The following is a 17,877-nucleotide window of genomic DNA, read 5'->3' on the forward strand; positions in this document are numbered from 1 at the left end:
TACTAATTTCTATTTTATTTCTACTTGTATTATCTGGTTTGTTATTTTCTTTGATCAAGATATCAATATGTTGAGGTGTATTTGTATATACCTGAAATTCAAAAGCTTGTTATGTTACAGAAAGAATCTGTAATATAATGTAGGTTATAACAACAGCAGCACTATATGATTTTTCTCATGATGACAGCAGCAGCCTTGAAAGAAACTACCCCTCCTTGTTGGAAAACTCCAAGAAATATCCAAACAATAAAACAGTAATTTGCTTATGCTTCAAATTTTGACACCTGCATAGCAGCAATGTTCCTCTTCAGAGTAAAATTAAAATTGCAGGTAGGAAGTTTTGGGAACAGTGGGGGTTGTCTTGGTTGTTGTAGATCTTCTGTCAACAGTACTGCTGGGGACTATTTTGTTAAAAATAGGAAGGCCCAAAGAAAGACCTCCTGATAGTGACTGAGCCCCCTATTCTGAATCCCTAACCGGCCTGGAAAATTAAGTATGCAGCAGTCACAATAACTGAAGTTCATCCTTCTCACATTGGGATGATAAATGGGCTTTAAGGTTTTATTGCACCACATGAATGATCTCATATTGAAAAGTTCATTGCCCAGCAATATGTCAACTTTAGGCACTAATAAATATTGATTATACAATAGAGATACTGAGGATGTAGTACTTGTCCATTAACAAAAAAGAAAGAATCAATGACCAATAGATACAACATACATAATACTGCAATATGTAAAAATATTGCCTTTTTATAGCAATTTTATAACGGCATTGCAGAAGTCACATAGAATTACTAAGATAATCATATGAAAAAAGTAGTCTCTAGTTTATGTTTATCTGGCCAGAATATCAAGTGAGCAACTTTCATCTCCTTTCCCAGTTAAAAGAACAATGCCCCAGATCTCAGTCCTAGTGCTAAATGATGGAACTGTCATAATGTGCTTTGCCTTATCCTAAATTACCTTTACAATACCAGGAAAAAGATCAAGGCATTTGGGGGTCTGCTGGATTAGGACAAAATCTAATGAGCAAAGTTCAGCAGTTATTCAAAAAAGCCATAAACATGGGTTTGATGCCTACAAACGGTTAAAATAATGTGTATATAGCACAGTAAATAAAACAAAACATAAAAATATATTCAAAATATAAGCTCAGCACCTAATATTATTACATTGACAATTTTATAGAAAAAATAGCATAGTTAGCAGATGATGCACTGACACAAAAGATACTTTTACGTTGACACCAACAATACAATCAAAGTAATTCTGACTTAGGACAGCAATAAACAAACGTTTGCTCAGTTTGCTGGGATGTCATTGTTTTTACATTGAGTGATATATTCCTTTGGTTTTGAAACTTTAGTATATCGGAGCAAACCAAGGCGCATTTGTCCTCCATTGTTCATTACTGTATGTACTTGCAAAGATATTTCTAATGATTTAGAAAATATGCTGCTCTCTTATTCTGTCATTACAATTTCTCAGTGGTTAAAAGTATGAACTGAAAAATATTTCAGATAATATCTAGACATTCTGGATGTACATGATGCAGAAAAGCACAAAGGAAGATCTGTCATGAAAAGAAGCACACATTTTCTAAGCAAAAGACCATTAAAATGATAACTGCATTTGTAATGCAAATAAAATAGGTTACATTTGATTTACTCACTTCTTTTTTTCTGCTTCAAATCTGCTTAGCAGTCTCTGAAGACCTCCATTTTTAAATCCCTGAAAATGGGCCGCAGGGGCTCCAACAGTAATGACATCATAAGCTGCATCTGAAAAAGAAGCAAGTGTGCTGATAAAGACTTAAGACATGCCTTTGTAAACATCTCACATACCTTGTTCAAGTCTAGTTAATCATCATGATGGCAAGCAACAGGAGACTGAAGTATTATTCCTTATCAAAGCAGTCAGCATGTTAAGCAAATGTTTTTGCAGGTACTTTATAAAAACCCTAACAACGTGGCACTTGTTTACATGCATTTGTTTAAATGTCACAGTTCTCGTATTGATAGTTTTACCACAAACACATACTAAATATTCTCACAAAGACAAAATAACCTTGTAAGATCTTATATTTTTATTATTAAAAAAAATATTTTTAAACAATGGAACTTTGCTGGTCTGTTTTTGAGGATGTTTTTTCACACCCAGTTCTGATCAGATTTAGTATTACTCACCCCATGCCATTACTCCTCCTCCAACAAACCCATTCAACAACAGAGTTGAAATCTCTCTGGCATTTATAAACAGGGCAATGTGCAATGTTCATGTGCAAGGATCTGAGCATGATAAGGCCTATAGCACCATATTCTGCCAGGTCGCTCTATTTGCCATAGATATGGATTATTGAAACCAGTTGGAAAGATGCTGAAGATGGTTTTGTCATGCTGTGGTGATGTATGTCCCAATAAGGGCGATCAATAACATACCAGTGACCCTAACATATTCTAACAAATGAGAAATGGCTGTTGGGTGAATATTAAGCCAGTGTGCAACCAACTGCTACGATATTGCAGCATTCACCACCCCAAGTGGCTACTTCTTCTCTGCAATCATCAGTCATGGCATGTTGCAAATGAATGGGGGAATTGATTAATGCGTTGTTTTCACAGGGCTGAGATACACACAATTCACATACAGTATACTGTGACATCTTCTTGCTAAATTATATTCCAAATATTTTGCAGAATTGAGTTTGTTGCACACCGCTCACCAATTCAAAAACACCAGGAAATCTACACACAAAAACATTTTCCAAGGTGTTTATTTTTAATTCACAGTAGAATTTATCGCCTCATTTCCCTTAAGAGGATGTCAACGTGGTCTTATTCTCTCTCTCATTTTAAGTGAGACTGGCTAGATTAGACACTCCTTCATTTGAGTTTTAGTAGTAACCTTAGAAAACAAGCCTCAAATTATCATAGGTCCCATTGGCTAGGTCCCATAAGACAAGCTAATTTATTCTCAAGTGGCACATTTAGTCAGAGTCTTGGCCAGGAATCAGTCTGCACCTTTAATGAGTCTATTTTGTCCATACAACAAGCAGACACCCTTGGCAATTCTACTGTAACAGCCTCTTGTATACTGGCCTCCCTGTGATTCCCTGCTTCTGTCCAATCACAGTGGCCCTGTTTAATGATGGTACAGATCTTTTTTGAAAGGGGGTAACTTTGTAAAGATACATTTACATACACCTATAAATTCCCCAAACTCTTCCAAATTTTCCTCAGAGATTTAACCACTATGAGTTGATAAAAACTGTAACTACAGGGTTTTATACAATCTCAAAAGGATAGCTTTAAAAATGTTCATAAGTGCCTTGCAATTGTTAGCAAAGAAGAAAAGAGAAATAGATAATGAGATGTGTGTGGCCAAGAAAGGTATCATCACAGGCACCGAATATCTTATCAGTCATTCAGGCAGTTTACTGTACATGTGATACATATCACTATCCCCAGACCCCATTTAACTCACTCTTCAGTCCTGCAGAGCTAGAGCACAGCTATTACTACCCTTTTTTCACTTCATGCGTTTGTTTTGCTAATCTGGGATCTAGGGAATATGACATGACAGCTAATTGCATTTTAAAAGGAGTTAGATCCTGTTAAAATGACTATGTCATAGTATAAAATAGGGATGCACTATGGAGCTAATCTGTGGAAGATTACAGGTCCAAATTCCAGATAAGTAACCATGTAGGTACCATTCAGAAAGGTACTTCACCTGAAATTCTCCAGTAAAATAACCAGCTACATTAATGCTGTTTTGAATACAAGCATTAGACAAATAAATATTAAAATAAACACCAACAATTTTAAACTGAAAAGAAGTGAAAAAATGTATAAGTATATAAGTATTTGTACAATAGCTGCAGTCAAAGAGCAAAAGTGATAGTTGTGTAAGTGAATTTATTGTTGATATCTAGCAATTAGTACTGTACATTCAAAGCTACTTGAGCTTAAAGCAGTAGTGCATGAAAACTGTATTAATAAAAGGGGAGTTGACAAAATTTTAACTGCATTTATTTTTACTGTTTTCCTTGACTTTGTTGCAGAAGAAAATACATTCCATAAACTATAGTAATATTTCTTTTTGAAAAGGTTTAATGTGTTTTAGAATACCCGGAGAAAAGGGTTGTAAGAAACTTGATCAGAACACTTGTACTACTGATACCTAATGTGAAGAGATGATAAGGTTGGTTATTTTCAGAACAGTCTCTTATTTCAGTGAATGCTCTCTCAAGCCTAGTTTAAATATTTAGAGACACCAGCAAAAGATACTGATTAAATATGGAATTAAAAGAACATGGAAAGATTTTTGTTTTATACATATGGGACAGAGTGATATAAATAAAAAAGCTGCAATTTCTATTCCTATAGAAAATTGAGCCATTTACTTTCTATGCTGTAATAACTTTAAATACTGTATTCCTTCAGTAGTGACTTCACATTTCTTATCTACCCCCTGGTACTGCAGTTAAAAATGGATCTAACACTTCAGAATATGGTAACAAAGAAATAAAGATGATACATTTCAATCATTCATGTACTGAATAGTAGCTCTTTCTTCATCTTAGTTTGGTAAAAGTGAATACTGACAGCAGCTAAGATATTATCTCTCTTAAGGGAGGAATGGATAACTGATATTGTGATAATTTAGAAGAATTAACAACTGAATGATTCCAAAGTCCTTCAAAACAGAACAATCTATGCATTACAATGTCAAAATGAACACTGAAAGGGTTTTAAACATTGTTTTCCTTTCTACCGTGATGAGTCAAGCATTGCATGTAAGAGTTGCTTTAATGTTGCCTTGCATGTCTGTCAAAGGAGAAAAATGGATAGGAATTACAACTAAATCATCATCTTCCAGCAGCTAGAAAAAGGCTTATGGTTCACATTTTAACTGGAGTACATTCAAACAAAACAGATGAAATCATGCAGAAACATAATCACTCATTTTCATAACTTAGAAGAAAATCAAATTAAGTTTATGGGCTGTGTTGGATTAATTGAATGTAATGTGGTATTATAAATAAAAGAAAAAAATAATTGGATATTTAAAGCAAATACAGTGGCTAGTCAACAGGCTTATTAGAACAGCTCAAACTCTATTAAATAACATGTTTCTGTCGTAAATCATCGTTTATATGCTTGACTACAGAATAAAAACATTAAAATGAATTGATGATACAGATAAATGTATTATTTATATTTATTTCAGCATGCTTTATGGTAACAAAAGCTAAATATTTATGAAGCTTTAAATTTGCCCTCTTGTAGATTTTAAATATAAATTTACATTCTTGCAGAGTGTACAGTAACATAACATAATATATAATAAAAGACAAAGCCCAAATGACAAAACTTTTTTAAGTTCACTTCTTCAGAAATTGTCTAGGTGATTATAACTTGAGATAATTGCTGTTTTTTTATCAACATCAATGATCACAGTAGAGCTTGGTTTCAAGGCCCATATTTTTTCTTCTTCTATCAATCAAACCACAAATATCTAAATAACTTGTGCAAAGGATGCTAACAGCTAGCTGATATGATAGAATCTGACAGTTTTGCTTTCTGAAACAGTAGAGCTAGGGAAAAGCAATACCCTACACTGTTTCAGTAAACACTACCAGGCTTAATTAGTGCATTGTGTTCCTGTCTACCTGTGTTAATGTTCACCTGTCAGCTCCCTGATGACCTCTTGCTAACTATATTAGACTGGCTGACTTTGCACCAGGACAAGTAGAGCATAAGAAAACACCATGCAGTAACCCTGGAGACCTGAACCCCAGAACTGTCAGTCCTTGTTACTTTCCATGGGGGCTTGATGGCTCTAGGTTGAGATGACAGTTTCCTGTATCTCATGACTGATATAAAGGCTGGCACTCTGTACTTAGGGAACTGGCAACAAACCTGTTGGGAAAGAAGACTTTAAGGTGCACAAAATTGACAAGTTGTGTTTACATACCCGTTTTCCTTGGGCAGCTAACCTGCATTCTTTGAGTGTGTAGATTAATGGGGATGAATTCTAAGTATTTGTCCGCTTTACTGCAGCTTGGTTTGAAAGATGACCCTTTAAAAAGAAGAAAGAAAAAGACCAAACTGAAATGTGTTATTTTTTTCAATTCTCTTGCTCATTACAGAGAAAGCAGTCAGTCTCTTGCCCTGCCAGGAGGCTCCTCTTGGCATTGCTGTAAGACATGAGCAATAGTTCTCCTGGCAGAACAGCAAAATGCAATGTTTCATTACCCATCATACCCGCATTGTTCTGAGCACAACACTGGTTTTGTTTGTCATTTTTCATTTGTCCTTGTAAGACTGTAAGGAAAAGCTAAAAAAAAGGTCTGAGTAAAATTTTTAGATTAGCTTTGTGTTACTTCATGTTCAATTACCACTGACCACACAGTATGTTATTGCTTAACTGAAGGATACATTACACAGTATTACTGCTTACACAGTTTCACAAAGTATACATAATAAGAGTAAACATTTCTTATCTGAATCTGAAAAATGGGAAAAGATCAGTCTGCAGTAATTATTTTAACGCCAAGGACAAACACTGCTGTTGATCTGCCATCTCCCAATATATTTAACAAATGCATACTGCTATCAAGCCAAGAAAAAAAAAGTTTCTTCTTGAAGAATTACCCACAATTTCAGTAGCACTTAAGTACTGTACAAGACTTTCGAGTGGTTCTCTGTTCCATTCTATTCTTTTTTTCACATAATTAAAACAAATGTTAATTCTCAAAGAGACCCCAAAATGAATTACTAACGTACCTTATAATCCTTTAAGCAAAGGATTTTATTGCACTTACAACATGTGCCACCTGCTACGTATTAAACACCCAATTAGAAATTTTAAAGAGAAAAAGAAGAGACTTTGTTTATAGCTTACAGTAATCGCCATCTGAGTGTTTATACTGCATTGACTTATTGCTTCAGCAATACTCAAAAGAAACACACATATATTTTTAAAATGATACTCTATAAGAAGGACACAACTTCCAAAACACACTGCAGTATACGCATGAATAAAATCCATTCCCGAATGTGTGTTGCACATCTCCAGTGTACATTCAATAATATTTTCTGAACTGAATGTTTTTCAGAGATATGGTGCATTTACCTCAAATGTCATTGATTTTTATCCATTTTATTCACATATTACTTTAACTGAAAATAAAGATTAGGGGCATAAGTTATTTTCTTCCGTCTTAGAATACAAAAGCATTCCAACAATTATAAAACTTGAAGATAAACAATTACCCCATGAAAATATCGTGTGTCAACTCATTGATATTACTTATGAATATAATTCATTGCAGAAAACACATTCTATAAAGTATAAAGAATAATAAGTATATCTCTCCTGTTCCCAAATCCTTCACTTTTGTCAAACTACAGAACACATATACAATGCTGGGTTTTTGACAAGAATTCAAACATAGGGTGTTACAGTGGTTTCAGCCTATATGTTGACCTTTGGAATTGCAGATGGAGGTCAGTGTAAACCATACAAAACAATGTCTAAGGGCACCTAACTCTCTGTTATCCCCGAGCTGAGTGTCAAAACTGAGATAGTAAAAATAGAGACAGAGTGGAGGAAACTATCTACATTGCGATGGCTGACGAGTAAGCCGAAATAATTCACTTCCTTTCAACATTGATCTATCCAAAATCTGAGACCTTCACAGGAGGCAGGCGCCGAAAGCACGGGCTAAATAAAACAAGGCTAATAACCTCGAGTGGAAGCGCCATTAGAAGATGCCATGATTGTAAGGCAATTTTCTTTTCATTCAATCAAGTCCTGTATGTGTGTCACACAAAACAAATTTCAGGTCATACAGCAGATGCAGGCAGAGAAGACAAATCTACAAGATCAAATTCCCATCTGTTTACCCAGGTGGTCTCTGGGTGTAAGGAAAGCCGGTTTTACCACTTTTTGGAAAGCAGTGTTTCTTGGTACACAAAAGGAAAACAGACATGCCATCCCAGAACTCCCAGGGACCCACTGAAGGCTGCAGTTTTGCTTTAGATGAACATACATCAAAATCTGTGTCAAGCCACTAACAGAACTAAAAGTACACTGCAGTTTAATAAAGGGGGACTATCTCATAAAAAAGTAAACTGCACGCTGTTATATACTATATTGTACTTTTTAAAGTACAACATTTTGTACATTTTAAAATGTAAACTTCTAAACTTGACTAATTGTTTTCATACCATGAGCTGTATAATATTCCTTTGCAATACTTTTTAAGCCACTTGCAAGAAGAAAGAAAGAGACAAAGAAATTGAATTAATATATGCTATTGTATGTATATGATTGCATTTTAGGAATTTGTAAAGTGCTGCAAATATGTGAAACCAGCCTAATAATGATTTTGGCTTCAGAGGTCAGTCTGAATATGACCAGGAACAGTAAAATATTAGTATTGTATTTTAGATTCTATTTGCTGTGGAGAATTGCCTGACACTTATTCTATGCATCACATACACAGGCTATGACCACAGCTATTTTTCCAAAACCATTTTTCTTTCAGTTTCTGAAAACACTCAGACAACTCAAAAGAACGTAAGAACATGTTATCTAACTCAATCTGTTGCTCCCTGATTCTATTAGTCAAATTAGTCCATTAGTTTTATAATTCACCCAGGAACAATCCCGACAATCTTGACAATTATTTCTGTGACACTGAACAAAATTCAGAATGACGTGATCACAACAGTAATTTTTCTGTGTAAATCAAGTGCAATAGAAGGCTCTATTTTGTTGTTTTCAATTATATGAACTAATTTTAAAAAAGGAACATACTGTCCTGAAATATTATAATTAATATTTCTATTACCATGTTTATTACTACTATCATTTAATAAGACATATATTTGTGTGCCTGCAATTTTACCAGAAAATCAAGCCACTTCTTGAACATTTTTGCTGCTTCTTAATATAGCATTTCTTCTTCTTTTGCTTAGCATACTCTTGATTAGGATTGATACAGAGGTACAGAAGAATATCTCCAAACACACTTGCAAGAGATGTGTGTGATTGAATGTTTGTATTGAACTCAGCCTTGCACAAATAATGGAACCCCCTCCTCATGATTTTTATGAGCTCTCCTTAGCAGGGGGGGTCCACAGTAAAGAGAATGAGAACGATTCATTACGATAATGAGCTGCTTTCTGTGGGATGAGAAAGAACTGAAGTGTGACAGAGCAGGTGTGCCAGAAGATGCTGAGTAAGTGTGTGTTTGGGTTACAGATCAGATGTGCTGTTGTGGCAGTAGCCAGCATTCCTAACACTTTTAATGCTTGAGTATAAAAGGTTTGTTACAGAAATTTAAAATCCAAAGATTTGTTTAGCTTCCTGTGTATGTGCCCTTTATTAAATCTATACAAATGCCATTAATGTGTATCTAATGAATTAGAAGTTAACAAACCTCTTTACATGATAAATGTATATGCATCAGCGTAAATTGCCACGTTATGTGAATTATCCATCAAATACATGTCACAGAAATCCCTCTGCACATCGGTACACATATGTCAATGCTTCATACAAGGTTATGGATGCCCAAATGAGGAAACAATGAAACCTAGTCCAAGAGCCCTTCCTGTAACACCAATTGGTCTCATCACCAATGAAGCTCAGATCTCAGAAAAGCTTCTTTCATTGGACCGAACAGACAAAAATTCAATGGTGTGAGTTCCAGTGCCTGGGGTAACAGTTGAAGTGTATAGTGCTATAGCCCTTGCTGTGTGTGGGAATACATTGTCTTGTTGCATTTTAATGCCTATTGTAATTGGTGCAAATCTTGGGCGGGGCACTACTGCTGTATGCTTAAATAAGGTACTTCACTGGATTTGTTCCAATAAATGCCCTGTTGAATAGAATGGGTCTCCAGGTCATCACTGTAAAATGAGTTTTCTTATCAATTGTCAAGAATGATAAAATAACAAAATAGCTAAAAACTTTTTAAAGCAAAAAATATACAGTATACTAATATTATATATACAGTATATTAAATTAGTATATAACATATTGCAAATCATACCTTGCTAGTATGCTTTATCATTTGTATGCAGGATTTATACAACTTTAGCCTACTGTATTAGGATAGGTTTAAATATTTGTGTATGTATTAGTGTACTAAACGTGACTTAGAAACAATGTTTATAGTATAGTATGTTTATAGTACATGTAACCCTCTATTATTCCGAGCTTTGCACTCCCAGACAGAATGGCCTTTCTGTGCTCCCATCTGTTCCCTGGATAAACCCGTCTGAAGACTCTTGTTAGCCTATCTGAGGAATTCTATCCCCATTAACAGCTTGAGTTCAGCACATGAATATTTTAAGTATGGATTATACAAATAATTGTTGGACTTTGTGGTTTGGTCAAAATGGATTGACTTTAATCTTCCTGTATCATGAATTTCTCAGCATAAAGAATGCTGCAGGTTATGGTGTATAGTTTTGCGTCATTACAGAAACAGCACTTACAGCCAATATTGCACTTTGAAAGCAATTCTGGATGAAGTCTAACCTATTTGTCTTTTTAAAAGCAACTAAAAATCTTTGTAGTGCACTCAGTTCATGACAATGTTATTCTGGAATTTTAAAACACCGTTAGGAAATGATATGAAAAAAGGCATCTTGTAACTAGAAAAATATTTTTAAAGTCAGAACTACATAAGAAAGAAAGGTTCAAAATAAATCTACAGTGCCATGAAAAAGTATTTGACCCCTACTGATTTCCTCTATTATTGAACATTAATGACACAGAATTTTCCACGTCTTCAAACAAAATCTAACATTAGATAAAGGGAACATGAGTGAACAAATAACAGCCAGCCCTGGTCAATATAAACCTCACTTATTTTTACCCTTACCATCAAGGTCAAGATGCCTGCACAAATATTCAACAAGCACATTATACCACAATCAAAGGAAATTTCTGAAGTGATCAGAAAAAAAGTTGTTGATATCTATCAGTCTGGGGTTACAGTCAACCAAACCACAGTGAGAGCCATAATCTCCAAATGGAGAACACTAAGAACAGTAGTGAATCTTCCCAGGACCGGCCTGCCAAAAGTTCTCCAAGGGAGCAGCATAAAATCATCCAGTAAGCCACAAAGGATCCTAAAAAAACATCCAACTGCAAGCTTCTCTTGCAGTGTTCATGACTCCACAATCAGAAAGAGACTGGGCAAAAATGGGCAGAAACCACTGCTAACCAAGAAGAACATAAATGCTCACCTCTCATTTGCCAAGAAGCACCTGGATGATTCCCAAGCTTTTTGGTAGGATATTCTATGGACACATGAGCCAAAAGTGGAACTTTTTGGATGACATGGATCTCATTATGTCTGGTGTAAAGCAAATGCAGTAAGAACATCATACCTACAGCCAGACATGGTGGTGATAGTGTGATGGTGTATATTCACTCACTATATTCAGCATAACTGCACTACATGTATATATTACATACACCATGGACACATAACAGCTCTACTCACATTGAGTTTTATTCAATTTCAAAAATGTAACCTCAATTTTGTGATTTTTGTGTTTTTGTGAATTTTTGTGATTCTTGTAATTTTTGTGAGCTCGCAGAAAAAGACATTTCATTGCCAGCAACTACTACTGCACGCCGTATTGTTGTGCATTTGATAAATAAACTTTGATTTGATTTTGATTTGATTTGGTGTGGGGATGCTTGGACGATTTGCCATAATTGAAGGAACCATGAATTCTGCTCTGTATCAGAAAATTCTTGAGGAGAATGTCTGTTCATCTGTCCGTGAGCTGAAGCTGAAGCGTAGTTGGGTTATGCAGAAAGACAATGATCCAAAACACAAAAGCAAGTCCACATCAGAATGGCTGAAAAGAAGCTAAATTAAAGTTTTGGAGTGGCCTGGACAGAGTCCAGACCTAAACCCAATAGAGATGCTGTGGCAGGAAGAATTATAGGAAGCGTTTGGTTGCAGTCATTGCAGGTAAAGGTGGTGGAACCAGTTATTAAGTGTTAAGTATTAAGGGGCAATTATTTTTTCACACGGGAGATATGGGTGTTGGATAACTATTTATTAAATAAATGAAATACAAATAATAAAAAAAGTGTTCACTCAGGTTCCCTTTATTTAATACTAGATTTTGTCTAAAGATCTGAAAACATCCAGAGTGACAAATATGAAATAATAGGATACTTTTTCACGGCACTGTAAGTTAACTCTATGTTCTGCAAATAACTTCTGAATTTCTATTGAAATATACATGTACTGTAAATGTATTATGCACATGCATTATTGCCTTTGTTTCCACTGAAATTGTATTTTAGTGGATTGTAATTGTATATGTGGGGAGAACCACTTGGAACTGAATGTAACAAAGACAAAGGAACTGGTGGTAGATGTCAGGAGGAAAAAGGTCAAACCTACTCCTGTCTACATCCATGGGAGTGGCGTGGAGATGGTGGACTCCTACGAGTACCTGGGAGTCCACATTGACGATAGACTGGAATGGTCTAAGAACATCGAGGCCATCTATAAGAAGGGACAGAGCCGACTTTACTTCTTGAGGAGGCTCAGGTCCTTCAATGTATGTAGTAAGATGCTACATATGTTCTATCAGTCGGTGGTAGCGAGCGCCATTTTCTACGCAGTGGTATGCTGGGGCCCTGGGATTAGAGCAGTGGATTCTAAAAGGCTGAACAAGCTCATCAGGAGAGCAAGCTCTGTCATTGGGTCTGATCTGGACCCCTTGGAGGCAGTGGCTGAGAGGAGAATGGTGTCCAAACTAGGGGCCATCATGGACAACATCTCCCATCCCCTCTATGACAGGCTTGCAGGAATGAAGAGCACGTTCAGCAATAGACTGATTCATCCACGGAGCGACAGGGAGCGCTACAGGAGGTCATTCTTGCCTTCTGCCATAAGACTGTACAACGTATCCACCTTGCGTCTGGGCAGAGGTAACATTGACAGTGACCTGTTTCTGGACTGAACACATCTACTGCTACACCTGTTCTCTTTCTTTTCCCGTTTACAACCGTTTTTTGTGCAATATATTTTAGGGACCCGTGCAATACATTTATATTTATATCTATATCTATATTTACATCTATATTTATATTCATATGTGTGATACGATTTTTCTGCATACTGTTCTGTTCTAGTTTGTTCTTTGTGTGTCCGGACTGAGAGTAACTCTTTTAGTGCACCCCTCACTGTACTGATTGTATTGTATGTATTGTACTATTATTATTATTGTATCATTCGCTACACTGTGGCTGTGTTGTCTGTGTAAAGCTGCTGTTGCACTGCAATTTCCCTCACGGGATCAATAAAGTATCTATCTATCTATAGACTAGTAACAGAGTATGTTCCATCATCAAACTAAGAAAAATTAAAGAATAAAAAACTTTATTTTGCCTACGCTATTCAGCACAAGTAGGTTGTATTTGTAGTGCCTTGTGTCTTTGTTTAATTCATGCAAAACAAGGAAATTATTTCTGACCCCCAATTAGAAAGTCTAATCCACTAATACGTTACAATTAAAATACAAATTCAGAGTATTCAAATTCTGTGTATGACTGCATGATGCACTTCTTTTCTCAGACTTATTCATTTCATTTATCTGATCTTTAATAAGACGTTACTATTTTTTATTCTATTAAAAAAAAGAAATAGCTTAATGCTGGCATGAAAAAGTACTGGCTCTAGAATCCGTCTAAAGGAAACTATAAAGCTTCCTGGGATTAAAGGAATGACAAATTAAAAGAAATGAGACCTTTTAGGCTTGAACAGAGCAAACTAAAGAGATATCTGCTTTATGTATCTTTAAAATCATCAAAGGCCTTGACAAACTCAATACTATGCATCAACAGCGATACACAAACTAGAGGGCACAATTGGAAACTATGGAGAAGTGCATTTTAACTGAGCACTTCTTTGTACGGTATCTAGAACCAATATAACCAGCCATGATGTTGAAGGCGATATCATCACTTCAGTAGCAGCTGGATGAGATCCTTAGATCAATAGCTACCGGATGAGATAGGTAATGTCAATGGTCAACTCTCTTCTTTATCCATTCTTACCTTTTTATGTTAGAATTTAAAAAAACTGAACAGAATCACTACTGTCTAATTTAAATATGCACTTTTTATTTAAAATGAAAAAGGATTTTGTGTGATCTGTGCTCTGTGTAAATGCCAACTATCTTTTCAAAAGGATAAGAGGAATTAATCAAATGCCACTTAAAATAAAGAATGATCAAGACTTAATTTTATTTAATATATAAAAAAAGTTTGGGGCAAAACTGCTATAGAATCTTTAATCATGATGCCTTTTTATATCATGTACTGTATGATTCAAATTGTTCAAATAAAGCTCAATGATTTAGAAATGGGAATGTTCTACAATATGAATGGTGTATAAGATGAATGATTTTCCAATTAAATATAAATTAGATATACTGTATGGGCTTTTCATTGCACTTAAGAAATCTTGGTTTGCAAATACTTTTAATTTGCTAAAAAATGCTTTAAAAGGCAGTTACTGTATGTAGGAAGTCGCTCACCTTCAATTATAGGCTTAAGTATAGATCAGCTGTTAAGTTACACAGTCATATGTTCCACCATCAACAAAATGCCTATCAAGCTTTTCCCTTCCTTTTGCTCAGCTATTAACACTTTCATGCAATTTTTACCCAATATTATCTTCTAACCTCCCTTTCTACAATCTTATCACATTTTCTCACCTTCTGTTACAGAATTCAGTTTTTCTCATTGTACAACTGACATGCGATTTATCTGATTAGTCAGTAGCTAAAATTCAGGCTCCTTTTCTATACCCCTACTCAGATCTAGTTTCTGTGCTCTTTGTCCATCCCTTACTAACCTCATTAATTGATATCCGGACTTGCATTGACATGCTTAAAGTCTGCTGCAATCACACCTGTGTTAAACCGGGTCAACACTAAAAACAGAGGGACAAAGACGACAAAAACTCCGGAATGCCTGGCTGCCCCTCAATTGCAATCTTATCTTGCATATAATGAGCTGTGGAATAATCTTGTGAAAGTAGTTAAAGACTTGCTGATAGTTTCTGAATCTGGGTCACTTTCTTTTAAATTCTTTTCCTTCTGAACTTGAGAACAACTTTTGATTTTCTGGATTGTGCAGAAAACTATTTAGGGTTAATAGTTCATACCTTATATTGGTTAGGATCCCATTTAGTTAATAGGAGACAATTCGTAAATCTTGTTTGTTTTCAATCTGATGATGTTGCAGTTACCCAGGATGTTCTGTAGATTTATCTGCTGGGCCTTTCCTGTATATGTTGGCAATGCATGGTGACACAGTGGTTAGCATCGCTGCCTCATAGAGCTGGGGCCCTGTGTTCAATTTCTGGATTGCTATCTGTGTGGAGTTTGTGTGTTCCTCCTGTGTTCGTATGGGTTATTGACCAGGTGATCTGGTTAACTGGCTTTTGGGAAGACTGGCCCTGGTGTTTCTACACCTTTTGTTTGCCGGGATAGGCTCCGGCTCCCCCGCGACCCCGAACTGGATTACAGTACGTGTCTAGAAAATGGATGGATGGATATTGACTCTCACTTGCTACCACAGACTTCAGTTTCACAGCTACAGTATGTTGATAACATTAAATAAAATATAAATCAGATACTACCGATGCCATTTTGAAATACTGTCTAACTGATATTAGGGTATAGATGTACTGTAATAGAAGTTTCTTAAACTCAGACATAATTCTGAAGATGACCCAACATCATCTGTCCTACATCGGTGATTTCAGTGTTGTTGTTGACAGCTCTTAAATCAAACCCATGACCAAGGTTAGAAGCCTTTGGTGTTATTTTTTATCTTGGAATGTCACTTGAAGCCCATGTTAGAAGTGTTATTTTTAACTGCATAACACTGCCCGAACAAAGTCTTTGATCTATTTGATGCTGAAAAATTAATAATTATCATCAAGTTATCAAGATTCAACTACTCTAGATCCTTTCTTACTGGTGCTAAAAGAAACTATGCTGCCTCAGCTTATAGCTCCTATCCTGTGTACACTGTGGCTTCCTGTAAAAGCTCAGATTTAGAAATTGTAGATCTTAAAACAGATTCTAAGTTTCTCTGGCTAACAAAAATGGAATTGAACAGTCTAACTCCCAGATATGTTAAAGTTGTTGTCAGAGTATAGTTTGGCACTTTACCTGAGATCTGCTTATTCATCTTTGTGTGCTACAAACTATGAGACCAGGCTCTACACAAGGAGTGATAGATTCTTCTTTTGTACGACTTCACAACTGAACATCTTATTGCATAAAATGGTCAAAATGTCTGTGATGGTGGTTGTTTTTAAGATGACTTTTCAACAAGCTAAAAGTTATAAAAGTCACTTGAATGCTTACGTTTTATAATATATGTTAATGTATAATTGAGTTTTACTCTAATTTTATTTGATTATTTTATAGTATGACATGTTTTTTACTTCAGATTTGTATTTTATCTAGGTTTTTTTAGAAGTGCATATAAACAGGATCCTACCTAGATTTCTATAAAAATGAAACAAATTGTGATCCAATTGTGCAAAAAGAAAAACCACTGAAAAGTAATGACAACTCTGAAGAACTGCAGTAATTTACTTAATCATGTGGCAATATCTTTCCATAACCAAAGCCAACAGAAAATGGTCTGAAATGTTGTTGGCTTTAGGAATGATTTAAAACTGTCAATGAACATGTCACCAAAAGAATAAAAAATTGTGAATGGCTTTTTCCCATATCTCAGACCATGAAAAACATTCAAAGACTGGTCTCCTTGGTTTCCTATATTTAGTATTACAGCTTCAGGAATAATACATTTGTGTCAAACCACCAGTAATCACTTCATCTTTAGAGGGTGAAGAATAACAACAGAGTAAGTAACTGGGAAGAAGTAAGATGCTGTACAGCCTGGACTGGATGCCATCTGGAGAAAACAACACAGGGGCCAAGGTGGGCAACATGCAAACTCCCCATAAAACATCTGGAATTAGCAGAATACCCACCAGTAGCTTCATCAGTGCAAACCATCACACCAATTTCAGGATGGATAAAAAATCAAAAACAACTATAAATGTATTGTGCATCCATTAAATTAAAAGATTGTCCCTCAGCATGTATCAAAAAGCTCTGTCTGTGTTGTTAAATGGAGAAAATCACTTTCTTAAAAGAAATAAAGCATCTCACAAATTTCTGAGCTCATTAGCTTTAGTTCTCCCTTCTAATTCTTCAGAAGATGGAGCCAAAGTAGAAGAACAATATCTGCTGTATACCGAATATGAAATGTGCTTCAGGGCATGCTTGGTATACAAAACAAGGTAAAATCAAATTACTTAAGAATTCGGGTGCAGGGGTTAGATCGATGCAAAGAGGATTGTCCTCAGTCAATAGCTTGTGTGAGATTTTGTTTTATAAATGTACATCTAGCTTCAAGCATGTTCATGATTTCCTTTAATTAAAAAAAAGGTCAGTGCAATTGTAGTAAATTCAACAGGACGGGAGATATGAAAATGTTTCTGGAGTCTTAGTGGCTAGTTCCATAAAATAAATAATCACACCACAAGGCAAGCCTCTTCATTCCTTGCATTTGGTATCAAAATCTTAGATAATGCTGATCAGATTAAGGAAGAGTCTTGTTTGATACTCAGACCTCGGGCAACATTGTTCTGTTTGAAGACTCCCAGGATGTTTCACAGTCTGTAAAATCCAAATCTTTTTCCAAATCCCATTTTAGTCTTTTACAAACAATCACACATTGGTTCCCTGCTGTCTTCAGTTAATTATTTATCATTATGCAG

At 35.5% G+C, this 17,877-nt stretch overlaps 1 protein-coding gene across 11 annotated transcripts in view; it reads right to left on the reverse strand.

Annotated features, from left to right (window-relative positions):
- The window catches only part of inpp4b (inositol polyphosphate-4-phosphatase type II B), a 408,611-nt gene that overhangs the window by 65,583 nt on the left and 325,151 nt on the right, over positions 1 to 17,877 (reverse strand). For all 11 annotated transcript variants that reach the window (XM_088633072.1, XM_088633066.1, XM_088633061.1 and 8 more), the window contains 2 exons: positions 5,985 to 6,089; positions 1,678 to 1,786 (listed from right to left, as the gene is read on the reverse strand). In XM_088633072.1, coding sequence (XP_088489198.1) covers positions 1,678 to 1,786; positions 5,985 to 6,089 — 214 coding nt within the window. The remainder of the gene's footprint in view (positions 1 to 1,677; positions 1,787 to 5,984; positions 6,090 to 17,877) is intronic.

Source organism: Lepisosteus platostomus, chromosome 1 (assembly GCF_059453375.1).
Source record: "Lepisosteus platostomus isolate fLepPlt1 chromosome 1, fLepPlt1.hap1, whole genome shotgun sequence".
In the NCBI taxonomy this organism is placed as follows: Eukaryota; Metazoa; Chordata; class Actinopteri; order Semionotiformes; family Lepisosteidae; genus Lepisosteus; species Lepisosteus platostomus.